General features: G+C 38.4%; 1 protein-coding gene across 1 annotated transcript in view; it reads left to right on the top strand.

Moving 5' to 3' along the window:
• The first annotated feature begins 773 nt into the window (after window positions 1–773).
• The window catches only part of PNPLA8 (patatin like phospholipase domain containing 8), a 44,423-nt gene continuing 18,208 nt past the window's right edge, over window positions 774–26,988 (top strand). The window contains exons 1-8 of the mRNA XM_042964221.1: window positions 774–854; window positions 7,760–8,902; window positions 9,054–9,203; window positions 13,734–13,885; window positions 18,096–18,190; window positions 21,069–21,240; window positions 24,054–24,111; window positions 26,702–26,896. Coding sequence (XP_042820155.1) covers window positions 7,850–8,902; window positions 9,054–9,203; window positions 13,734–13,885; window positions 18,096–18,190; window positions 21,069–21,240; window positions 24,054–24,111; window positions 26,702–26,896 — 1,875 coding nt within the window. The 5' untranslated portion in view covers window positions 774–854; window positions 7,760–7,849. The remainder of the gene's footprint in view (window positions 855–7,759; window positions 8,903–9,053; window positions 9,204–13,733; window positions 13,886–18,095; window positions 18,191–21,068; window positions 21,241–24,053; window positions 24,112–26,701; window positions 26,897–26,988) is intronic.

The raw sequence follows: 26,988 nt of genomic DNA on the forward strand, positions 1-26,988 counted from the left end.
TAAAACTTTTTTTTTAATGTACACTTCAATTTGAATTTCATGTTGTGGCCACGTGTTCCAAAATGTTTTTAATTTTTTAACCATCAAATGTAAAAGGCATTTCAGCTCACGGATGTACAAAAACAGCCAGGGGTCCGTATTTGCCCTAAGGGCTGCAGATTGCTCGCTCCCGTGGTAGGCATACAATGTCAGAATTCGAAAAACAGAAGCGTAAAGCGTGGGACCTTTTGTGGGATGCATATGCTAACGTCCCAGGCTAACTTCCAAAATGATAGTATTAGGTGGAAGCGTTTTCCAGTACTTCACGCGGTGGCCAAGCCCAGGAACGGCGAGTAGGAGGGGAAAGAATCGCGGCCCACGCCGCTCACCGCCCTCCCGGCAGCTGGTAACGTAGCCCCCAGCTCCGCGGATTGGACAGCGCGCGGAAAGGACCCTCAGGGACTTGGAGATGGAAGCTGAGACCTGCAGAGAAGCACACCGAGCACAGTGACAACCCCCAAGCCCACCACCCAGCTCCGCCTCCCCCAGCACACGCAGGCGCGTGCACGCACGCACGTCTCCCGCCCCGCGCCCACTCTTGCTCCATTGCGCATGCCTCGGAGAGGGGACCCGCGACTGACAGCGAGGCCGAGGCCCGAGCCCTGCGAAGGGGCTCCTCCCGGACCGGCGGGTAGACGCGGTCCGCGCGTGCGTCACTTCCGCAGGGGCGGGACGGAGCTGTGGGGGTGGTGCCGCGGCCGCTGCTTTTCTGTTTGTGTTGGAAGCTCAGCTGATGCGGGCCGGCTGGAGTGGACGTCCTCGCCGGGAAGAGGCGCGTCGCCACTGCCGCCCAAGTAGTTGCGGCCTGCATCCCGGTAAGTGGCGGCTGGGGGACGGAGGCGGGACGACCGGATAGGGAAGAGGGCAGTTTGGTCGCCCCGGGGCACTTGTCCGGCCCTTCTCTGTCCTCGGAGGGCACTTGCAGAGTAAGAGGGCGGGGAGACGCCCGGCTTCCCGGGAGTGAGGTTCCAAAAGGCGGCCGGGCACCGGAAGGAGCCGCGGACGCCGGGCTGATTGGTGCGCGGTGCCTGCCCCTGCGGCCCCCGCGGGTTTTGCTGGCACGGACCCGCGAACTGTTTTGGTTTCCCTGGTCCCGCCCCTCGCTTCCTGCCCCACCCCCACCGCTCCCAGCCTGGAGACCCCGAGTGTGTTTCGGCGGCCCCTGGACTGTAGGGTTGTCCATCAGTTCGCTGGGGACTGTCAAAACGGTTTCCCTATTCTGCACCGTTCTCGACTGTCGGTGCACCGGCTCATTCTCCTGCGTGATATTTTTATTTACCAGCGATTTCTTTTTAACCCCATCCGCATTTAACTCCCTCCCTCCACTGCCGTTGCTTCGGCACTTTCGGGTGTGTGCCCTTTAAAAGATGAAACTGTATGAATCATTGTGTTGCAGCGCTCCTCGTCATTGTCATTTCTGTCATTACGCTGGGAGAAACCTGGCTTCTACGCCTAGTACAGTGATAACTTTAAAGAAAAGTGGGGCCTTCTAGGAGAAACATAGAAGAAATGCCCGGAAGGGACTGTCTTATTGAAGGTGGTGTTTTTTTGGTTCTCTAGTCCTAGTTGCTGGGATTTCAGACTGACGAAAGTATGCTTCATTGTATCGGGGAAACTGGAAAGTTAAGAATTTTTAAATCCGACAGTTAAAAAAAAAAGTATGTTAAACTGTGAGTGAGAGTTTATGCCTCTCACGAGCCCATTGACGTTTTGTTAAATTGCGTAATTTATGTGTACTTTCAACATAAGAACATGTTCTTATTTCATAATTTTTATTGGTCAGACTTTTTATCAGTGTTGTCTTGCTTTTTTTTTCCCATTTCTGCCGTCGATCTATATTAAAATCTTGAGAGAGTATCTTTTTATAGGGATGTTGAGGGAAAAGATCAGTTGACTATGTATTTATCGGGTTCACATGCAAAATTGGTAAAAGTACAGCTTGTCCTGAGTTGTTTTGCTCAGTAATGAGAAAGGAATTGTGCTGTAGGGTACATATTGCCTCCCTTGTGGGACACATAGTTGTAAAAAGGTCAGAGTTAGAACTCTTAAGCCTGGACACCTTCCTGCCATGTCTTAGTTGTAATCTTTCACTCCTACGTTTTATATTTTACTTTGTGCATCATCCAGTTTTTTATGCCTTGATGTTATATTGGTTTCCATTACCCTGTTTTTTTCAGGGTATCTTTTCTCCTGCGTTTTTTTTTGTTTCCTACAAGATTTCCTCACAGTCAAGGCTCTACCCTTGTTCTTCTCTCTAAAGAAACTACTAAAACCAGAGTTTTAAACTTTCAGGATTTTTTTTAAATGTTTATTTTTGAGAGAGAGAGAGAGAGAGAGACAGCACGCGAGCAGGGGAGGGACACAGAGAGAGAGGGAGACACAGAATCCGAAGCAGGCTCCAGGCTCCGAGCTGTCAGCACAGAGCCTGATGCGGGACTTGAACTCACTGCCACTTAACTTACTGAGCCGCCCAGGTGCCCCGAGTTATAAAATTTCAAATCCAGGGAATTCTTTAGTAGGCTCATAAATATCCTGAACCATTATGGAGAATGTAGTGTATATATATATATGCAAATAACCAGTTTTCAAGGAAGAGGAAATTTAATCAGGCTCTGTGAATCCCAAATTCTCAAGTATTATTACTATAAACCTTTTTTTGGTAAATCCAGTCTTATGTTTTCAGCTGTCACCGTGCTGGTAACTCCAGCCTGTGTTCCTGTAGTGCATTTCTGTTTGAATGTTCCACTGTTACTTCACCCTGTAAATCCCAGAGATTTTCCTCTCACATTAAATTGGCCCCCTTCCCAGTTATCTCGTATTCACTAATGGTATTCTCTCTGTGTCTCTGAATAAAAACACTTGAGTTGTCTTGACATCTTCTCCTTACCCCATTCTTCCCTGTTACCGAGTCCTTTCTCCAGCAACCCTTTGTCCAGTGCAGTGCCATTACCTTAATTCAATCCTTGTCCCTTTATGACTGCATTATTGCTATAACTAAGGGAAATCCTGTGTAGATTCATTCTTTCCATCCTCAGTCGAGCCTCCACCTAGCAATTCCCTTATTTCCTCTAGTTAAAATGCGGTTCCATATCCTAGAGGTTGGTCTAAACCTTTCTCTTCTATTTATTCCTCCACTGAATTTATTCTACCCTATAAATAGGTACTCAAGTCTTTCCCTCTCTTTTCTCAGTAAATGATGGCACTGCCCACTTGACATTCTTCTCTTTACCTTTTTGCAGTCTAACTTTTGTTCTAGCCGAATTTACTCTCAAAACTTTGATCTGCATTTACTAGTGTTGTGGTTTGGGAGCAGTTAAATGAAGCTTGTTGATTTTGTTGACAATTCTCTATGTTTATTAATTTTTGCTTGATATTTGTGGTATCTAGAGAGGTGTATTAAAATGTTATGATCATGAAATTGTCTAGTCTTCCTGTAATTGTTCCTCTTTTTTTTTTTTTTAAGCTTCATATACTGTATTTTGGTGCCTTATTGTTAGGTGTATTCATAATTCATGAGAGTTAGAGCATTGGAAAGAAACAATGCAGACCCCTTACCGTGGTCTAGGCTTGTAGCTCTGCCTTCTGTTTGACTCTTGGGCCCATTTTTCCACCATTTTCCCTGTTTGTTTTGTTTTGTTTTGTTTTTTGTTTTTGTTTTTTTTTGCTTCAGCCACCTGGTTCTTCTTGCTATTTTTTTTTTTTTAATGTTTGTTTATTTTTGAGAGAAAGAGAGCATGCATAAGCAGCGGAGGGACAGAGAGAGAGGGAGTCACAGGACTCGAAGCAGGCTCCAGGCTCTGGGCTGTCAGTACAGAGCCTGACGTGGGGCTTGAAATCATGAATCATGAGATCATGACCTGAGCCCAAGTCGGATGCTTAACCAACTGAGCTACCCAGGTGCCCCTTCTTGCTTATTCTTGAGTAGACAGAACTTATTACTGTCTCCGAAATCTTGGTTACTCTTTCATTTGCCTTGAATGCTTTTTTCTCAGATACTCTTAATAATTTGCTTTTTTCCTTAATTCAGGTCTCCAGTAAAATGCCAGCTCAGTTCTCCTGATCACGTCAAGTAAAATAGCCCATTTGCCCTGATTGTGGAAGTGTCCTTTCATGGTAGTTTTAGTTGACTCTGCTGAGGCCCCTTGGGGTTCACCTGCTCTGACTAGTTTTCATTTGCTTGGGGTCTGTGTACCTTTCAAGGCAATGCGACTGAAGAAGATACAGGCTTGTGATTTCTCAATTATGGATTTACCACTATTGGGGTTGTTTTATATTATCATGAAAACACATATTATAAAATCTACCATCATAACCATTTTTAAGTGTCTGGTCCAGTGGCATTAAGTACATTCATACTGTTGCAAAACAGATCTCCAGTACTTTTTTGTTTTGCAGAACTGAAACTCTGTACCCATTGAACATCCCCTTTTACCCCATTCCCCCAAACCCTAGGGACCACCATTCTGCTTTTCATAGCTATGAATTTGAATAACTCTAGATACTTTATAAAAGTGGAATCATACAGTATTTGTCCTTTTGTGATGGCTTATTTTACTTCAGATGTCCTCAGGGTTCATGCCTATTATAGCATGTGATAGGATTTCCTTCTTTTTAAAGGCCGAATAATATTCCATTGTATGTAAATACCACATTTTGTCTATCTCTTTATCTGTCCATAAATGTTTGAGTTGTTTCCACTTCTGCTGTTGTGTGCCGCTGTGAACAGAGGTGTGCAGATACCTCTTTGAGACCCTGCTTGCAATTCTTTTGGGTATATACCGAGAAGTAGGTTTGCTGGATCAGAGGATACTTCTATTTTTAATATTTTGGGGAACCAGAGTACTGTTTTTCATAGCAGCTGCTCCATTGTACGGTCCCACCAACAGTGCTCAAGGATTCTGAATTCTCCACGTCTCTGTCAACACTTGTCATTTTCTGTTTGTTTGTTTTTAATCCTAGCCATCCAAGTGCGTCTGAAGTGATATCTCATTTGATTTACATTTCTCTGATGATCAGTGATGTTGAGCATCTTTTCCTATGCTTGTTGACCATTTGTATATGGTCTTTAGAGAAATGTCTATTCGAGTTCTTTGCCCATTTTTAAATCGGGTTATTTGATTTTGTGTTGTTGAGTAGGAGGAGTCCATTATCGGTTTTGAGCATGGCGTTTTATTCACAACGACTTTAATTGCATTTTATCAAGTATTTTTCTGTGCTGGGGATTGTGGGGATTTTGTGTTAATTCAGCTTTCATTGACTGCAAGTCCTGAGGACTTCAGGAAAACCTGGGAGGCAGACAGGTTGGTTTCTTTTCTCTTTTCCTCTCTGTAAAATTGGGTATTTTAAAATAATATGTTCGGATAGGACAGTTCAGACTGTAATCTGAACAGTCAACAGTAGGTTCTGGGTTTCTATCTTTCTCAGTCTTGTCTATTCCATTCTTTCAGAGATCTGCTGGAATCACCTTTCTAGTGTCCTTCCTTTGCTTAAAATACTTTATTGACAGTTTGATCTTTAATCTCCTTGGCAAGATTTGTAAGACTTTGCATAATCTGGCCCAAACTATTTTTGCAATGTCATGTTCTACCTCTCCCTCATTGTTCTCTGTAGGTCCTGGAGTGAAACTAGACTGCTTGCCATTTTTGCTTATACTGTGTTTTCTTCCTTTCTTCCTCTTTTCCTTCCTTCCTTCCTTCCTTCCTTCCTTCCTTCCTTCCTTCCTTCTTTTATTTTAGAGAGAGAGAGAGTGAGTGTGTGAACAGAAGAGAGGGGTAGAGAGAGAGAGAAAAAAAATCGTAAGCAGGCTCCAAGCTCAGCAGGGAGCCCAGCGTGGCTCAATCCCATAACCCTGGGATCATGACCTGAGCCAAAATCTAGAGTCAGACGCCAAACCAACTAAACCACAAAGGAGCCCCTGTATATGCTTTCTTAAATGCTTTTTTTGTGTTTGTGTTTATTTTTTCACATTATCTAAAATTCTCTCTTTCTCAGCTTTCCACTTCATGTATTCCTTTTTACCTTTGTCCAGTTTTTAGTGTGGTTTTTTTGTCCCTCCCCCCCCTTACCTGGATATCTCTTCTCACCATTGACATGGTTACAAAAGTAACAATACATGCTTATTGTAAGAAAAATTCAGACAACACAAAAGGAAAAAGGAAAAGCGCTTCTCCTTGTTCTCTTTGGATCTCACTCCTCAGTTCATAAGAATAAATAAACTGGTGCTCAGGGCGCTTGGGTGGCTCAGTCGGTTAAGCCTGACTTCAGCTCAGGTCATGATCTTATGGTTTGTGGGTTCGAGCCCCACGTCAGGCTCTGTGCTGACAGCTCAGAGCCTGGATGGAACCTGCTTCAGATTCTGTTTTCCTCTCTCTCTGCTCCTCCCCCACTCATGCTCTGTCTCTCTCTCTCTCTCTCTGTCAAAATAAATAAATGTCAAAAAAAAAAAAAAAAAACAAAACCTGGTACCTATCCTTTCAGAATCTGTGTGTGTGTGTGTGTGTGTGTGTGTGTGTGTAGCCACAGATTTAAATGGCACATATAGGTTTTGTTTTCTTTCATTATGTAGTAGCTACGTATCTGCCTCCTTGTATCTCCACATATGTATAGCACGTGTATAGCAGCTTGCCTTTTTCACTGTAGTGCTTATGGAAGATATGCAGATCACCTGGTTTCCTTTAACTGCTGCATCACGTTATATGGTACCCACTTTGTTGTATGTATGTGACTTAATTTATTTAACCATTCCTTGTTAGAAGACCTTTAGAGTTTTTCATTGTTTTATTATTTCAAGCAATGCATTAGGGAAAGGGTTTACATACTTTGGCACTCTTAGGCAAGTATTTCTGTAGGATTCTTAATAGATTTTTAATATTGGAATTGCTGGTCAAGAAATTTGTGCCTTTAAAATTTCTATAGATAGTATTTAAAATTTCATTAGATACTGTCAAATAGCCCTATGTGTCCTATTTCTCCAGGCCATTATCGATGCTGGATATTATCAACCATTTACATTTTTACCAATTAAAAGAACAAAATAATCTGTTTAAAATTGGTATTTTTATTTGGTGTGGTGAGGATGTTTTTGTAATTTCACTGTTTGTATTTATTCTTAGGTGACCCCTGGTCTGTTAGATGTGGCACATAGCTTCTTCTAGTCAAACTTCTTTGATTTAATAAACATAAGTAGAGAGCGAAGTGTTTTCTACATGGCTATCTGTATCTCTAGACCGAGAGTTCCCTCTTACCCTGTTTGTCTTTGTGGTCTCAGCATCTAGCACCATGTCTGGTATAGATCAAATATTCTATAAATGTTTGCAGTGAACGAGGTAGTAGAAGACTTGACTCTTTAAAAAAGAACTCAACATCTAGTGTCACGTAAACCAGTCAAGACTTTAACAATAAGGAAGAAAAAACAGCATAGTATCTAAACTGCATATTCAGTTATGTGTTGTAGGAAAACTTATGTATTGGGTAGCTTCCCTAAATTAGTTCTTATCAAACATCCTACTATTGACTTTCTTCTTTCTTTGATTGCTGCACTGACAAATGAATTGTTTTCGGTTAGCTTAAAAGTCAAATCTGCGCTATCTGTAATGGAAATGCATTACTCTGTCTTCTTTTGAGACAAGCTGCTGAGTTTAGTTCGAGCAGAAATGTATTTTATCTTACACCCGGTTTCCATTTTACCTTGAATCCTAATTTTTTTTTCTTGCCATTTCAGGTAAGACCATGAATTATGGCATTTCTTAAATGAAGCATTCAGGAATGAAGTGAAAATCATAACATATAGAAAATAAATGATTTGTAAGTTATGTCTATTAATTTGACTACAGATATATATTATATTTACCTCCTTAGTAATGCAAGAAGTCTTTGTGGGAAGCAGAGAAGCAAGCAACTGCATTTCTTGTGCTCACCTAAACATTACTGGAGGATAAGCCACGTCAATCTACAAAGAGGTTTTCATACAAGCAAAATAAGATGTAAATGGACCAAAAGTGAAGCACATTCTTGCAGCAGGCACTGTTCCTCTCCAAGCCACCATGGTTTACATATTGGAATTTTGAAACTTAGCACTTCTGCCCCCAAGGGACTAACAAAAGTGGGCATTCGTATGTCCCGTATTAAAAGTACTTTGAACTCTGTTTCAAAGGCTGTTTTTGGCACTCAGAATGAAATGATCTCACGTTTAGCTCAATTTAAGCCAAGTTCTCGAATATTAAGAAAAGTATCAGATGGTGGCTGGTTAAAACAGAAAAACATTAAACAAGCCATCAAATCTCTGAAAAAGTATAGCAACAAATCAGAAGATACTTCTTTTTCGGAAAAGGAAAGTCGTGTTCTAGATGAAGATCTAGGTAAACAAAGCCTGTTTCGTTACACGCGTAGTATAACCACAAAATTTGGAGAGTCATTCTACTTTTTATCAAGTCATATTAATTCATACTTCAAACGTGAGGAAAGAATGCCTCAAAAAAAAGAAAGTAAACGTTTCCAGGACAAATCGGAACTTGAAGATACAAAGGTTGAAGAAGGGAAATCTAGCTCTCCAGATCCTGGCTCCCTGAGGGATAAGCTAGATTCAGAATCTTCCTTATGTTCTGAGGACAAGCCTGCAAGTCCCGGTGGAACACCCGAGGCACTTCCAGTTTCTACTAAACAAAGTATTGCTAACTTTCTTTCTCGTCCCACTGAAGGTGTACAAGCTTTAGTAGGTGGTTATATTGGTGGACTTGTCCCCAAATTGAAGTATGATTCGAAGAGTCAGCCGGAAGAACAGGAGGAGGCTGTTAAAGCCGAGCAACCTGTCAGCAAAGACAAAAATGCGGAGGAGAAAAAGCGGTTATCTCTTCAGCGAGAAAAGGCAAGTTGTTACCAGTGTCGCTTGAAGTTCTCATGTTTGTCCAATTCCTAAGTTTCATTTCCCTATGGGACCTAAGGAACTTCAGTCATTTGTTGATATTACTAGAGCAGTTTCATATTCTACTCATCTATATTTTAACATGTTTTTATAGATTATTGCAAGAGTGAGTATTGATAACAGAACCCGGGCATTAGTCCAAGCATTGAGAAGAACAGCTGACCCAAAGCTCTGCATTAACAGGGTTGAAGAACTGACTTTTCATCTCCTAGAATTTCCTGAGGGAAAAGGAGTGGCTGTCAAGGTAATTCTAATTTATTGAATCTGGTTTTGTCTCAGAATAAGAATACGAATACACTTTCTAAGATGGAGAAAGCAAAGCCTTTCATTTTTTTTTATTTAAATATTTTTGTGGTTTAAGGGGCGCCTGGGTGGCTCAGTCGGTTGAGCGTCCGACTTCGGCTCAGGTCATGATCTCGCAGTTTGTGGGTTCGAGCCCCATGTCGCGCTCTGTGCTGACAGCTCAGAGACTGGAGCCTGTTTCGGATTCTGTGTCTCCCTCTTTCTGACCCTCCCCCATTCATGCTCTGTCTCTCTCTGTCTCAAAAATAAATAAACGTTAAAAAAAAAAAAACCTGCAAAAAAAAAAGTAAATAAACTTAAAAAAAAAAAAGGCATTCTTTAACATTTAAAAAAAAAAAAATGACATATTTCTGCTACCCAGAGATTACTGCTGTAAGTGTATTGATGTCACTTTGTGTTAATCAGAGGAAGCTGACTTAAACTTAATAACAAACAATACCAAAACCTAAGTGGTTTAACACAACAGAAACTTATTTGTCCCTTGTGCAACGTCGCCTGGGGGTTTAGGTGACTCTCCAGGACAGTGAACGTGCGTGTGGTGGCTACTTTGATCTTGTTCTCTGTCTCCATATGAGGCCTCCTCCATGATGACTCTAGCAGGTAAGAGAGTATTTCAGCAGAAAGTGCCACAGGCTTCTTCTACTCAGAACTTACTTATCCTGCTTTAGAAGTACTGCCTTTGTGTGCCAGGAAGGAGGAGCAAACTGGATACTGGGGAGCGTTAGTAAGGCCTACCACAAGATTTTTCTAGAAATTGTTCTGTGTATATTTAACATACCAAAATAAAGTCATTGTATATGTACTGTTTTATAGCCTTTTTTAAACTTTTAAATTTTTTTTTCTGTTCATAGTGTACACCTTTCTGTATCAGTAAATTTTCATCTCATCCTATACCCAGGTTGAAAAGGTTCTTTATATAACTGATAGTGTCCAAACGAGGGTCCAGTCTAGACCATACATGCCGTTTGGTTATTTCCCCCAGGTCACTTATAGCGCTATTCTTCCTTCCCTCATTTTCAAAACTAATTGAAGAGACCAGGCTGGTTATCTTGTAGAATGGCTCGCTTTCTGGATTTGCCTGGCTTCCTACTCATTGGTGTTATTTGACGTATTCCTCCTTCCCTTTTATTTCCTGAACGCTGGAATTTAAATATAAAGAACTGATTGAGTTAAACAATTTTTTGTTAGAGAACATTGTATGTGATGTCATGTGCCTCATCTTGTATCATGTCAGAACATAATTGGTTGAAAAACCATTAGTAATGCTAATGTTGACCCCCGGATCAGAGAGATGACAGTCTGATCTTCTCATTGGACATTTAGGCTGGAACCATGATCCCATCACCCATTAACCTGCTTGTTCCCAGAACTAGTCAATTCATTAGGGTTGCAGAATGATAAATGTCTAATTCTGTCACTCTTTCTGCATTGTAATTGACATTCTTTTGTAAAAGTAGAGCTTTCCTTTACCAGTTAAAGCTATTTGGTTACTCTCAAAGACCAATTTTACAGGATAAGCAAGAGAAATGCTTTATTTCTTTCTACTTAGTCACCAATTTTCAAAGTAAAGAGATGCTTTCAAAGCTGCCTCATTGATGACATGAATGTTTTTTGGCATTTTTAAAAAGCTATCCTTATGAACTAGTTTTCATAAATTGTGTTACTATAAATTTTTTTCTCCCCCTCCATTTTTTTGAATGCTGAATTCATCTCTGCTTTGACTGGTAGGGGCCCTAAGATCATTCATGTGACCTTTTCTAACTTTTTATAAAAATAGCACGGACAGAAAACTGTATGTAAGCATACAGCTCCATGAATTTTCAAAAATTGAGAACATCCATATAACCCTCACCCAATATAAGAAACAGAATGGTAGCAGCACTCCCAAAAGCCCCTCTATGCCCCGTTCCAATCACTGTCTCCAAAAGGATTGACGAGTTTTCCTGATTTTGAGCAGTGTCGATTAGTTGTGCCTTTTTTCTGCATGTTGTACAAATGGAATGATACAGCATGTGCTTTTTAGGTATTTTTCACTTGACATTTTTTGTGAGAACCTTCTATGGTATGGTTGTGAAACACTCTCACTGTGCTGTGTTCTGTGGTATGAATATAGTGCAATGTATTTATCCATATTACTGACGATGGACATTTTTGGATAGGAATAGTGCTCCTGGGACGTATCTTTTGGAAAATATAGGTCTTTATTCTTTGGGAGTGTATACCCAAGAGGAGTTTCCTGGTCACGAAGTATGCCTCTTTTCATCTTTAGCAGGTACTGCCAAATGGTTTTGCAAAGTGTTTATAGCACTTTATACTTTTTCCAAAATTGTATCAGCCTTCTGGTTGTTCTTTTAGCCATTTTGATAGATGTTTAGCGATATTAAGTTGTGGCTTTGGATTGTGTTTCTCTGATAACTATGAAGTTTAGCACCATTTTCACTGTTTATTGGCCATTTGTATACCTCCTTTGTGAAGTGCCTCTTCCAGCTCTTTCTCGTTTTCCATTGGGTTGACTAGCTTTTTCTTATGATTTGGAGAATTTCTTTATATATTATGGATAGAAGTTTTTATATGTATAGTATATATTAAATATAATATAACAGAAAGTATATTGCATATAATGTATATAATAGTAATATAGCTACATATATCTTTTTTGTAAGTGTATTTTCCCACTCTGAGTTACCTTTTAACTCAGCTAGTTTCTCTGTCTTCCATTTATGGCCCTCTATCTGAACCAGTCCCAGTTTTTCAGTCTTCTGTTTCTTTCCGCAATGATCAAATGCCTCGAGGGAAGAAAAGCTATAGTTTGTCAGCTCACGTTTTAAAATTTTATTTATTTAAATTCAAGTTAGTTAACATACAACATAGTATTCAGGATAGAACCCAGTGATTCATCACTTACATATAACACCCAGTGTTCAACCCAACAAATGCCCTCCTTAAAGCCCATCACCCATTTAGCCCATCCCCCTACTCAACTTCCCTCCAGCAACCCCCAGTTTGTTCTCTGCATTTAAGTCTCTTCTGGTTTGCCTCCTGCTCTGTTTTTATCTTATTTTTCCTTCCCTTCCCCTATGTTCATCTGTTGTGTTTCTTAAATTCCACATATGAGTGAAATCATACGATATTTGTCTTTTTTCTGCCTGACTTATTTCACTTATCATAATACATTGTAGTTTCGTCGATGTTGTTGCAAATGGCAAGCTTTCATTCTTTTTTCCTCTCCAAAAATACAAGTAGTATTCCATTGTGTGTATGTGTGCGTATACCACATCTTCTTCATCCATTCGTTAGTCAGTGGACATTTGGACACTTGCCATAATTTGGCTATTGTCGATAGCGCTGCTATAAACATTGGGGTGCATATGCCCCTTTGAATCATGATCTCTTCTCCAGATTCTTAGCCTCCCTTGCCCTCATTGCTTCTGCAGCTTTTAAACAGATTTTTTTTTTTTTTGTATTTTATTAAACTTTTCTAGTTCTTGGAAAGAAACTGTCCTACCCTGACCAGAAATGGAAATTTACATTCCCATGCTCTACCATTGTTCAGGTTCTTCTAGTGGGGCCTTGAAGCCGGACATTAGCCAGGGCAGAAACACAACCTAAAAGAATTTAGAACAATAGTAGTTCAGATTTGACTTATCATACAAAAGAAATAAAATGAGTGAAACATTGGGATTTCTTTTTTTTTTTAATTTACTGAAGGTTACGTAGCACTAGTGTAGCTGCTACTCAGCTTTGCCCCAGTACCTGGGGTACTGACGAGGTGAGATCTTTCTCTGTACAGAACCTAGAGAATCTTTGCCAAACTCAATGTAGAACCCTACGATCTAGGCTCTTGGCCTCTGGTCAACAATATGAACATGTGGAATCTTGAAGTCCTAGTTTTGTTTAAATGGATTATTTACATATTATAATGAATTTAAATTTGAATTTATTGTAATGGGATAGAAGTTTCTGCCTTCTACCTTAGTTTGATTTATTAACTGACATTTATTTTTATTTCACTATGACTTACCCTTATATCCCATGCACACAAGATGGTTTATGTTTTTCTTTTGATAACAAGTTTAATTTCCAGTAATTACTATGAAGCAGTTTCATCTTCTTTAGGATTTGGAGAAAATATTTTATGTAATTAGAATGTTATTAACCTTTTGCAGTAACAATTAATACTACATAAATTTGTGTTAAGCAAATTATATTTTTTTCTAATTATTAAGCATTGTATTTTTTAAAGAAAGTATCTGGCTCGAGGTTAATTTTTAACCTAGATATTAGAAAAAATATGTCTTGAATATTAATTGACATTAATAATATGTTAAAAAGTCATTTAAGGTTACTGAGAAATTAATAAACGCTGGCACTGTGATTATATGTGCTGATCTACGTGTGTTGGTTAAAAATAATCATACATTTTCACTCTTGATTTGACACAAGCAATAAAGTATCTTTTCTCTCAATACAGGAAAAAATTATTCCATATTTATTACGATTGAGACAAATTAAGGATGAAACTCTTCAGGCTGCAGTTAGAGAAATTTTGGCCTTAATTGGCTACGTGGATCCAGTGAAAGGAAGAGGAATCCGAATTCTTACAATTGATGGTGGAGGGACAAGGTGAGGCTAGAAAAATGATTTTTCTTTTAAGTTTATTTAATTTTGAGAGAGAGGGAGAGAGAGAATCCCAGGCAGGCTCTGTGCTGACAGCGCGGAGTCCAACACGGGACTTGAACCCACGAACCGTGAGATCATGACCTGAGCTGAAATCAAGAGTCGGATGTTTAACTGACTGAGCTACCCAAGCACCACAGAAAAATGATGTTTTAAATCTGCTGATCTAGTTCAGCCTTAGGAATTTTTTTAACCGATTCTGTGTAATTATAGTAACTACTTCGTTATAAAACCAAATTTTTGAAATAAAACAGTAAATAGTTTTTCTTAACTTGTTACTTACCATCTAAGAGAATATATACCTGGATTTTCTTTTAGTTTAATTTGATCCAGTATTTATTTCAGTTTGGTCTTTTCAGACCTTTTTGGTAATTTAGCACAATTTACCAACCATGATTCTCTTAAAATCTTGGCAATGTTTTATAATGTCGGCTTTCCTTCATTATATTTATCTTACCCATGTTTACCAGTCAGCTAGTCACTTAATTAAGTGATGGTTAGAAAAGGAGTCTGTATCAGTAACTTCCTGACTGCCTACATCTTCACTTGTAGATGCCAGTTTTGGTGCTACAGGGGCCATCTAAGCATTCTCAGCTCAGGAGGTCATTTCACCATCAAACTCCATTCTTTCTGCTGGCAGTTCATCCATACTTCTTGTTCTTAGTTCCTTACTACTTGTTGGTTAGATTCTTTGGTGTTAGCCTTTCGCCCCAAATTTTCTAGCTTGGGTGCTAGTTTCCTGCCATCTCTGCTCTTACCTCTTAAATTCATAGTACATGCCCTGCCTGTTGTTCTTAGCTTACTTTGCCTCTCTGATTTTGTTCTCTGATAGTCCTGCCTTGCCAGTTACTGTTTTGTATGTCCAAGTACTACCCTGACCTTTTTGTTAAATTCTAAAGTCCTGTGTGCAAGCCAGATTCTTTTAATTTTGACACAATGTGAATGAAGGAGTGGATGATGAGAGAAGAGACTAATAATCTAGGCAGAGGACAATAAAATAATAACTTCAGATGGCAGTGGGAAGCAGGAGGAAGGAAAAATATGTAAGAAAACTTTGAAGAAAAAGGGGTTTGGATATAGTTGAAAGAGGTCAAGATCACTCTTAAGTGTAGACCCTATGGATGATTGGGACAGAATCGCAGGGAAATGGGAAGAGGTGGTTGCTATTGAGAAAGACAGTTCTGTTTTGCACATGTTGACTGTAAGGCTTCACGCAGCAATATAGAAGTGCTAATTTGGCAAGTGAAGGTGGAATTGATTGAGGAGAGAAAAGTCTTAGAAGATCTTTTGGATGTTTCTTACGGAAGTGAAATTCGAGAAAGTGAACGTTAGTCATATGATAAAGTGGTAATGAGTTAGAGAGAATCATTCTAGTGCATAGAATTGGTTCCAAGTAATGAGAAGTAAGGAGAATGGCAGTTGAATGAGTAAGGAACTTCACTGAGGAGCAGGAAGAAGCCAGTCCTCTTCTGCCATTAAGTTCAGAGCATTTGGGAAGGATGGTATCATTTATCGAGTCAGCTAACGTATTGAGTGCCTGCCATGTTCTGCACGGTGATTTGGATCCTGGGGTCACTCAGTAAGCAAAATCCAAGTCTTCATGGTACTTGCATTCTAGGGGAGGAAAGAGAACAAATAGGGGGGAAAAATGTACTTTTGGTAGGAATGGGTGTTATGAAGAAAAACAAAGCAAAGTGATAAAGAGTAGCAGTGCTATTTTGTACTGCCAACAAAAGCCAAATTATGGAAAGAGCCCAAATGTCCATCAGCTGATGACAAAGAAGATGTGCTATAGGGGTGCCTGGGTGGCTGAGTTGGTGGCGAGTCCAACTCTTGGTGTGCTCAGGTCATGATCCCAGGATTGTGGGTTTGAGCCCGGTGCCAGGCTCCACACTGAACATGGAGTCTCCTTAGGATTCTCTTTCTCCCACTGCCCCTATCTGCTGCTCAATGCCCTTTGTCTCTAAAGAAAATTAAAAAAAAAAAAAAAAAAAGATGTGATATGTGTGTGTGTGTTTTGGGGGGGGGTATATGTGTGTGTGTATATATATATATATATATATACACATGTATATATACATGTGTATATATATATATGTATATGTCAGTGATGTGGATGGAACTAGAATGTATTATGCTAAGCGAATTAAGTCAGTCAAAGACAAATACCATGTGATTTCACTTGTGGAATTTGAGAAACAAAACAGATGAACATAGGGGAAGAAAAGGAAAAATGGGGATGCAAACCAGAAGAGACTCTTAAGTACAAAGAACAAACAGGGTTGCTGGAGGGGAGGTGGGTGGGGGGCATTGAGGAGATCACTTGTTGGGATGAGCATTGGGTGTTGTATGTAAGTGATGAATCACTGGATTCTACTCCTGAAACCAATACTACACTGTATGTTAACTAACTTGAATTTAAATAAAATCTTGGAACGAAAAAAAAAAAAAAGAGTAACAGTACTATTTTAAAGAGTGATCATGACCCTGACTTCTTTTTTTCCGGTTAAAAAAATTTATTGAGATATTAACTTATATCAGTTTCAGGTGTACAACACAATGATTTGCAGCGCACAGGACAGCCCCCACAGCACAGTTGTCCAGCCCCAGGTGTCACTCGTGCTGCTGATGGGACACCTCGGTGTAGGGGAGCGTGAGAAAGCAGCCAGAATGGGAAGTTTATGTTGGAAGGAGGAAGGTGTGAGGGCTTGTGAGGAAAAGAACCCAGATCTTTTATTTCTTTTGTATATGAGAGCCTGGTAGGCTGTTAGACTGATAGAATCAACCTGGCAGGTATACTTATTTTTAAATTTGTCCTGAAGTAGTTTATAAATACAGCACTTTAAAATAGTTTTCTTCCTGATTATACAAGTAAACCTGGGAGGAAAAAAAAAGTAAAGAAAAGCAAACAAAAATTGTAGCTCACAATTCCTAGATTATTTTTAATATTTTGATTTTTTCAAATCTTTTTTTCTTGCACAAGTATATATGTGCATGTTTATTTCTTTTTATATGATAGTGGTGGTCATATTGTTAAATATATTTATCTAGCATTGTCTCTAATTCTTCATGTCCCCTCACTTTGATTTCATAATGTATCTCTTTAATAAGCCATCTTATCTTCTCTTACCTCTCTTTAAATCCACATTATTTCTTAAAATTAAAAAAAAATCAGCATCTTTCATTTTCTATTTTATTTATTTTTTAAAATATGTTTTTAAAATTTTATTTTATTTTATTTATTTTTTATTTCTTTAATTTACATCCAAGTTAGTTAGCATATAGTGCAACAGTTATTTCAGTAGATTCTTTAATGCTCCTTACCGTTTAGCCCACCTCCCCTCCCACCACCCCTCCAGTAACCCTCTGTTTGTCTGGTTTTCTATTTTAATCTTAGAATATTTTCTAGTGATTTCCTGTTTGACACTCTAAATTTTATTTGGTGGTCCCTGACTAACCACCACGATTCTCTGCCCCACATCTTGTATTGGGTTTAGACCATTTTGCTGTGTCTGTATATTTTCCTAGTGTTAAGAATTGTCCACGTGTTACACACATCCTGAATTGGCCTACACCTTCTAGCCTGTTTCATTTTTCACATTTATCATCAAGCATTTTGCTGCCTTGGCCAAGATCGAGAGATGAGCAAAGTCAGCAGCATAAATTATCTTAAATGTAGGGCATTATCTTAAAGTTGTTGAAAGTTTAAAAAAAACAATGAATAAAAGAAAACTTAAAAGTATGACTAGCAAAGTAGAGAAAACGAAAATATATAGAAGCATAGATAACCAACTTATAGTGGAGGGAGAAGAAACCACCAGTATACGGCATTCCAAAACTGGTGAATGGAGGTTTTAAGTATTTTCCACAGTTGGCGTGTTAAAAAAGTATATTTTACATTGGCATATCTTTGTAGTCTTATTCAAAGAGATACTAGCGTAAATTTAAAAATGCATTGCTATGACACAGGTTTTATACCATTGTTTAGTACTGGAGTTTTGAAAGTAATCTTAAAAACAGGCAGTTTTTACTGATGCTAATTTATGTTACTAATTTTTGTGTTTGCATCTAAGCTAGAAAAGCAACTTGTAGGCTTGTTTTATTCAATACTTAATTTCCTTGAAACAGGAATTTTTATCTTCCTTTTTGTCTGTAGGGGTGTGGTTGCTCTTCAGACACTGCGAAAATTGGTTGAACTTACTCAGAAGCCAGTTCATCAGCTCTTTGATTATATTTGTGGTGTGAGCACAGGTAAATTATTGGCATATGGAAGCCGTGCCTCCCAGCAGTATGCATTTAAAATTCTGGTTATTCTCTGAAGTGGTGGGTATTAGTTTTATGTTTTAATGATGGATAATCCTTTGATTGGCTTAATGAACTTTATAAAATGCTTATTGGGAGTAAGGTAACATTCAGAATAGGTTTTTAATGTGCTTTCCTAATACGTTTTAAATAAGCCACAGTGACAAATACAAATTACGAATTATTGCTTTATGGTGTAGTCACCTCAAGGAAAGTGATAAAGTGGAAGGAAGGTAGGGACCAAAATTGTACTTGAACCAATGGAGTGTTAAAGATGGATACGATTTTATTTTTTGGTGAGACGTGTCCCTCTGTGAGGAAATTGCTTTTTATAACATTTTTTTGTCTGGTTGTTTAAAACCCAAATTTAAATTGATAAACATGAGAATGTGTGTTTTTTAAAGCCTGCTTCTTAATACTGCTAGGTACATTTAAAGTTGTAGTTTCATATGTGTATAGAATAAATTGGCAACTTAGGATATGATTATTACTGAATAATTTCGTAGTTTTCCTTGAGTCACCATCAGATAAATTTTTGTTTTTTCTGTTGGTTTTTCTGTTTCCTTCCATGAGCTCTGTCACCCATACATCCACCCGTGCCCACCCCATGTATACATTAAGCCCCTTGGGATACACATAGCTATTGTTTACCCCTGAGGTAACACTCAAGAACTATTAGGATTGTGGATCCTTGCTGTGTATTTTACTGTTTGACCTGATAATTTCTCACTTCATGTTAGTTGATCTTCATAGGCTTTTATTTCTATTTCTTTTTTCTCATTCTCTTAAAATAGTACTAAAGACTACTAGTAACAAAATCAAATGACTTCTCCACATTACGTGTGTCCAGTATGCCCAATATGCTCAAAGGGCATGTTAATTAATGTTCAGTTTTGAAAGCTTAATGAGCAGTTAAAGGAATGATTCAAACACATAAGGAATCGGTGATTCTTATGATGTTCCATGGAATGAGCACTAATTCCCCAAGATATTAGGTTACAGAAAGTTGTTGGGTTATAGGAAGTTATTACAGGTTTCTTTACAGAGGGACTTCAGAGATATTTTAGTATATTAAAAATGCATTGGGGACACCTGGGTGGCTCAGTCGGTTGAGTGTCCAACTCTTGGTTTCGGCTCAGGTCATGATCCCAGGGTTGTGGGATCGAGCTCCTCTGCAGCTCCGCGTTGAGTGCAGTAAAAGTGCGTTGGGACTGTCAGAATAGGAAAATAATATTTATTTCCCAATTTGATTTAACTGTGGAAACTTTTCCTAAAGAGACATTTCCTAGGGCTAATGTTCTTTGACACTTGTTTTGCAGCTTTACCCTGACCATTTCTGTTAAATTTTGTAGTAGTTCTTAGCAATTCACACATTTAAACAAGCAAACTTCCTGCTTTGGCACCACTGTTAGTAGGTGGATGCTCAATAAAGAGAATTTTAAATCACAGAGATTCATCATCCATGAAGCAGGGTATCCGTTTATGTGATATGTACATTTCTGTGTTTATCATGATCTGTCTTTTCCATTGTCTCTTCTGGCTTACGTTAACCTTAACTTCGAATACAGTGCTTATAGTTTTCCTTTCTTCTTTCCATTTTGTATATTCTAATGTAGAAATTTTCTTTGCACTTAGAATTTTTATAAACTTAATAAATATATTTAATTTAAAGGTAATATCCTTACTGGTTCAGTAAAATTTAGTTTTAAAATAATCTGCTCATGTTTATAGTAGCTGTACTTGAAAGGAACTTAATTTTTGGCAGGTTATTTCTTGTGTTAGAGATTTTCTGCAAATTGAAAAAAATAGTTTCTATTATATAGTGATGCCATACAATTTAATTTAAAACATAAGCTGTTTTATCTTTTACTAGAATAACACTGAATATAATAAAATATTTAAAACTCATTATGATAATGAGTTGCTGTTTTTATTCTGTTTATAATGTCAAAATAAACTGTCATTCTGTATAGGTCTTTACCCCTAATCCCCCAAAGCTTTCTCGCCTATTTTTCTCCTTAATTCAGGTTTAGGCCAGTTAGATACACTAGGTGGCAGTGTGTCCTGCCACGTGCAGCTAGGATATGAAATCAGCTATTTAAAAGGATATCCCAGAGACCTAATTACTTTTTTTTAAATTTTTTAATGTCTATTTTTGAGAGAGAGAGAAAGAGAGCTAGCGGGGGAGGGGAAGAGAGAGAGGGAGACAGAGAATCCAAAGCAGGCTCCGTGCTATCAGTGCAAAGCCTGATGTGGGGCTCGAACTCATGAACCGTGAAATCGTCACCTGAGCTGAAGTGGGATGCCCAACTGACTGAGCAACCCAGGTGCCCCGAGACTTAATTTCTTTCATTATTTTAATTCCCTGGACCAACTTGAAGGAGTAATTATTTTAATGAATTGTTAAGTTTTAAGGAATCTATGAATGTTAGAAAGAACATCATCGACCGCAGCTTAATTGTGTATTTGATTTAATGTAAAACAACCATTTTTTATATTTTAAAATTGATCCTCCTCATCACTGGTTGACATTTAGTCCTTACTGAGGCCGGGTAAAGACCTTTACCTGTGTTAATCCTGATATAAAAACATGTATACAGTTTTTATTTTTTTTAATTTATTTTTTAGTTATTATCTTTAGTTATTATACATTTTTTAGTTATCTTTATTTTGTAGATGAAGAAATCAGGGCTCTGGCAGGTTAAGTAGTTTGTCCCAGGTGACACAGGGAGTGTTGGAGCTAGAATTTTAACCAAATCTGTGACTTGGGAAGTCTTATAAGTACTGTAATGTCAATGCCGGAAAAACCAAGCATTCTTTCTTCCAGGTGCTATATTAGCATTCATGCTGGGATTGTTTCATATGCCCTTGGATGAATGTGAAGAACTGTACCGAAAATTAGGATCTGATGTGTTTTCACAAAATGTCATTGTTGGAACAGTCAAAATGAGTTGGAGCCATGCATTTTATGACAGTCAAACCTGGGAAAATATTCTTAAGTAAGTTACAATTATTTTTTAATGTTTGATTATATAAATAACGTGCACATAATTAAAAAATAATATTAAATTATTGGTACCAGTTAATTAGAGATGACCACTGTTACTATTTTAGTGTGTAATTCCAGTCACCATTTTTTTTGAGTTCATGTGTGAGATTTGCATGTAGAAGTTTCAATTCTTTCTAAGAATTGAGACCATCTAATAGATCGATCGACATGTTTGCACCTTGTTTTTACTTAACATATTAGTCTTTCTCACGTCATTAACAAATATTCTTCTAAAACATTAATAGTTTTTAAACATTTTTTCCAGGGTACTACAAAGGCTTTATACTCACTTTTCCAAAAATACAAGCATAAAATTGAAACCTTTAAAATCACCCACAATACCATTCAGAGCTGTGGACCTTGTATTTTCTTCTAGTCTGTTTTTCTAGACTGTATGCATTCTCATACGTATTTTATATAGCAGAGATTATATTGTAGCTTCAATTTTATATCCTTTCCCTATTTCCAACTTTGTGAAAATCTCTTGACAAATTTTTAAAGACTATGCTCCACAGTGTGATGGTACCATATTTTCTGAACCATTTACATTTAGGATATTTATGTTCTTAATTTATTGTGATTATGAACAGTGCTTCAGTAGGCATATCTGTATAATAAGACTATAAAATAGACTATAAGCCATTTTCTCTGTTATGAAGTGGTTTTTCCTTTTGTTACTCCTTAGGGTATCTTTATATATTTGCTTATTGCTGTTTCAGTGAAGGTTCTTCAAAGCCTTCCTTATTTTTAATCACAGCATTAATGACCTTTCTAAGTGTGATTAATTGTTTTTTTCTTTCCCTACTTTTTCACTTGTGCTGCAAAGCATACCACTCCAAAACTTAATGACTTATTTTTAAAAAAAAATTTTAATGTTTAGTTTTGAAAGAGAGAGAGAAACAGAGTGCAAGCAGTGGAGGGGCAGAGAGAGAGAGGGAGACACAGAATCCGAAGCAGGCTCCAGGCTCCCAGCTGTCAGCACAGAGCCCGACACAGAGCTCGAGCTAACAAGCCAAGATATCATTACCTGAGCCAAAGTAGGATGTCTAACTGACTGAGCCACCTAGGTGCCCCAAAACATGGTGGTTTAAAACAACCTGATTCTGTGGTGTGGTCATTTCTTCTGTTCTTGCCTGACTGAACTCACTCCCACTCACACCACGGCTGAGATGGCTCCCGTGCCGGTCTCTCTCTACGCGGTCACTCTCATTCTGGACTTCATCCCATTAAAGTGGTCTGAGTTTCAAAAGGGCAAGCCCCAGTGCATGAATACTTATCAAGCCTCACTTTAATGGCATGTTTGCTGATGTCCCCTTGACCACAGCCACTGAAACCTAAGGTCTCTGGGAAGGGACTGTATACGAGGATATGGACATCAAGAAGTGCCATTCACTGGGGGGCCATTATTGTTACCTATCACATGTGCTCTCTGGCTTTTTTTTTTTTTTTTTTTTTGTCTTTTGTTTCTCTTATTTATTGAAAGCATATTTCTGCTTTTTTTTTTTTTTTTTTTTTCCTGAGATCATTTTGTGTTATTTTAGGGACACTTCAAGTATACCATCAGTAGAATCTATGAATGGTGACTTTTTTTTTTGTATTTTCACATCCATCTGAAATAAGCAATTAGTGTTCCTGGCTTTCTTTTTGAATTTATGTTCATAACTTCACTAAAGCGTATTACCTCTGTTTATAAAATCAAGGTTCAAAAAAAAACAAAAACAAAAAACAAATGTGAACTTTGCTTAAACTGTAAAAGCAGCATGTTCCCAGGATCTCTGTCCCAATTTTACAGCAAGATTTCTATGAAAAGATTATTAGAAGAATACAATTGAATTGGTCTTCATGCAGATGAAACCTATAGATCAGGTTCAGAAAGACAAAGATCTTGTCTGCTTTAGAAAGTATTTTACATCAATATTTATAAAAGATTATACAGGGTAGATCACCACCTAATTTGTGCATACTACCTACATGTGAAATTCACTAATTCTGTATTTGAAAATTATGAATATTGTTTGAAAAAAAATGTCATTAGAAACATGTTTTTTCTTTTTGAGGCAAGTTGGCAGAGAACATAGTCCTTATATTCAATAGAGGGGAAAATTACCTATTTTTAAGCCAGGGAAAAAATGTGCTCTGAAATAAAACTCCCTTATAGTGGAATTGTGGGAATTGTTGCCCAAGGACAATATCTGTAATGTTGCGGTAATTCAGGTGCCAACTCAGATGTTCCAAAGCATTTTTTAGGAGTGACTTTTGCTCTGTATTGCTAAAACAGGTTTAAAGTCTAAATGCTCTGCTCTGGTTTTTAGATCACTCTGTAACTACGCTATATACTTAGGCAGCTTTATCTCAGCATAGTTCCTCTATATTGTCAGGAGGACCCTGAAGACAACAGGTTTATTCTGCCTCCGTGCCTTTACCCCTTCCGCATCCTGGCATTGGATGTGTTTCCTTGCCATCCCCTGCTGTCCTTCTCAAGCCACCCCTCCTTGCAGCCTGGGCTGATTCCTCCCCATACTATAGATACCAGCAGTTGAAATCAGAGCTTAACAAATAACTATATATTGTTTTGTGTGCACTAATTGTACTGTAAGGCACCTAGAGGTGCCTAATTTATTATATTTCTTAGTTTTATATTTCTTGTTTGTCGCTCATAGTACTTTGACAAAGCCCTGAGCAAACAGTGTTTTCATATTGTATGTTCCTTGATGTTAGGAGATAAAATCATTTTGATATAATTTAATTTTCTCCTTTATAAAGGGATAGAATGGGATCCTCACTAATGATTGAAACAGCAAGAAACCCTACATGTCCTAAGGTAAGTTTAGAGTCTTAAATATAATACCAATTTGGAATTCAAGGTCAGGTTGAAAGCACTTATTCTGGAGGCCCTTTCTTTATTAAGGGAAACATTTCTTAGGAACCTCTTTTAATAGATTATATTAATTTCTTACATCTTGGGCCATTCTGTGAAGATACAGGATGTGTTCATTAGACCTCTTCTAAAAAGAAATTTTTTTTTTAATGTTTACTTATTTTTGAGAGGGAGACAGAGTGTGAGCAGGGGAGGAACAGAGAGAGGGGGAGACGCAGTATCCGAAGCAGGTTCCAGGCTCTGGGCTGTTAGCACAGAGCCCAACATGAGGCTCGAACCTCACAGACCACGAGATCATGACCTGACCCAAAGTCAGACGCTTAACCAACTGAGCCACCCAGGCGCCCCGATAGACCTCTTCTATATCCAGTAAGAGTACAACAGAAGCTTAAAAACATGAAAGACTAGGACTAAAAATAAGGAAGAATTATTTTATCATAAGGTTAATCAATCTAGTGATTTAAGAAAGTCTGGCATTTCCTCCTGTAAGATTTTTAAAAGAAATTTTATATGCCTGTAGATATAGGTTAACATACGAATGGAACCTAAATTTTAAAAGTGTTAATGCCACTAGGATATGTCTCAGTGTGGCTGCTCTTTTTATTTGTTTTGTTTGAAACCCAGTGATCTGAGTATTGCTTGAGTTCTGTGTTCTTTAATAATACTTGTTATTTGAAGAAGGAATAGGATTTATGTATTTCAGAATCCCTTGCAGCTTGTATTTATTCTTTGGATAAGAATCTGTAACCATGAAAAATCAAATACAGCTCCCTTTATTTCTCTTGCTTATTTAAATTTTGTTCATACCTTTTTCTTTTTTGAAATTTATTTCTGAGAGAGAGAGAGAGGGTGCGCCAGAGAGAGAGAGGGAGAGAGAGAATCCCAAGCAGCACAGCCCAGAGGCTGTCACGGGGCTTGATCTCATGAAACATGAGATCATGACCTGAGCCAAAATCGAGAGTCAGACGCTTAACAACTGAGCCACCAGGTCCCCCTCATTCATTCTTTAGATATTAATTATAAGCCCAATGTGTCAACACTCTGCTAGGCACTTTGGAGACCTTAGTGAGTAAATGCAGACATGGAGTTTATAGTCCAGTAGGGCAAGTAGGCATTAATCAGGTAATCACACAAATGATGTATAGTTTCCCTGAAATAAATGCTATGGACAACAAAAACAGTTCTCTGAACGCATGTATTTACAGGGACACGAGGGAAGGCTATTCTAAGGACATGAGGTTTGAGATCTTAGTGTGGAGGCTGATGAGTAGGAGCATTGCTGGCAAAGGGAAGGACCTGTGCGGGAGGAGGCACGGAGAAGTGCAGGAACTGAGAGTTCCAGAAGGCTGGAGCCTGAGGATACAAGGGCATCGTGCAAGTTGAGACTGAAGTGGCGGGTGAATCAGACCAGCAGGGCCTTGGAGGCCGTGTCATAACGAGACGAACACGGCTCTTTTGGAGAAGACCCCCGGTGTGCCCTGCACCTCTTGTTGCTTCCCCTGTATGTCTTCAGAGCTTTCTGCTTGTTTGTTTTTAAGTCTTAGGACTCGCCAACTTTAAATAAAAGAGTAGGTGTAAGAGAACTTCAGCCACCTCGAAAAGTAATTCACTTGTGATAAAAGGGTTTATCGTGTTTCCCACAGGATTCTTAATTCAGCCTGTCTATATACCAATCCATAGACCCCCCTGGATTTTGGTGTGTGACGACTCTTCCCCACGGTGGCCTAGAGACACACTCAGATCACTCATGGGATCTAGGGATATCCCGTTTGGTTTATAAAATAACAAAGCAGACAGGCCCCTGACAGGGCTTGGCACAGAATCCTAATAACTTTGGCCTCCTCAATACCTTTCACCTTCTTCAGTTTATGTTATAAGTCATTAACAAATACAACACATTTTACATAAATTCAACTGATATCAATGAAATCCGAGACCCAAGATGGTTATTGTTAGTTATTTCAATAAAAAATCACCCAGCTACCAGTTATTAACTATGATAAGAAAGCCCCGAGAGTTTGTATAGTGTTAGTTTCAGTTACTAAAGTCATAGTGCCTTCAAAGAGAACAGAAGCAAAGACTAATCCGTAAATACTGTGAAAATAGCGTATTTATTCTTCTTCAAGTAGTTTGTGTTCATTGCTGCTACTGCTGTGTTGATTATTATCCAAAGATTTGCAAGTTTATGTCTTCTTAATGTCTTTTTACATAGCTAATCAAATCATGTAGTCAAAAATATCTTATTCTTGTCTTACAAGACCTGGGCTCTGACCCCTGAGCTACAGGACCTCACTATTATTGTCTTATAATACATTTCTCAAAATTATCTCAGTCCTTGTATCTATTTTCCCATAAAGAACTACCTAGTTAGAAACATCTGGTTCCCTTTGTTGAACATCACATTTATGTTATACGTTTATCTTGATGGGTAGAATTGTAGGTGGTTCATACACTACTAAATAATAACTTAATTTTTCACAGATCCCCAATACGGCTGTTTACAATGGGTATTGTTCACTTTTTAATTTACTAGGTAGCTGCAGTAAGTACCATAGTGAACAGAGGGATAACGCCCAAGGCTTTTGTGTTCAGAAACTATGGTCACTTCCCTGGCATCAACTCTCACTACCTGGGAGGCTGTCAGTACAAAATGTGGCAGGCCATCAGGGCCTCGTCTGCTGCGCCCGGCTACTTTGCGGAGTACGCACTGGGAAACGATCTTCACCAAGTAAGTGGACCATGGCTTACCTTTGAAACATTCACGTGATTATAGAATCGGCACTTATTAAATGTCACATTTGTTCTTCATGTTTCCGTGTG

The sequence above is a fragment of the Panthera tigris genome, chromosome A2 (genome assembly GCF_018350195.1).
Source record: "Panthera tigris isolate Pti1 chromosome A2, P.tigris_Pti1_mat1.1, whole genome shotgun sequence".
Classification (NCBI taxonomy): domain Eukaryota; kingdom Metazoa; phylum Chordata; class Mammalia; order Carnivora; family Felidae; genus Panthera; species Panthera tigris.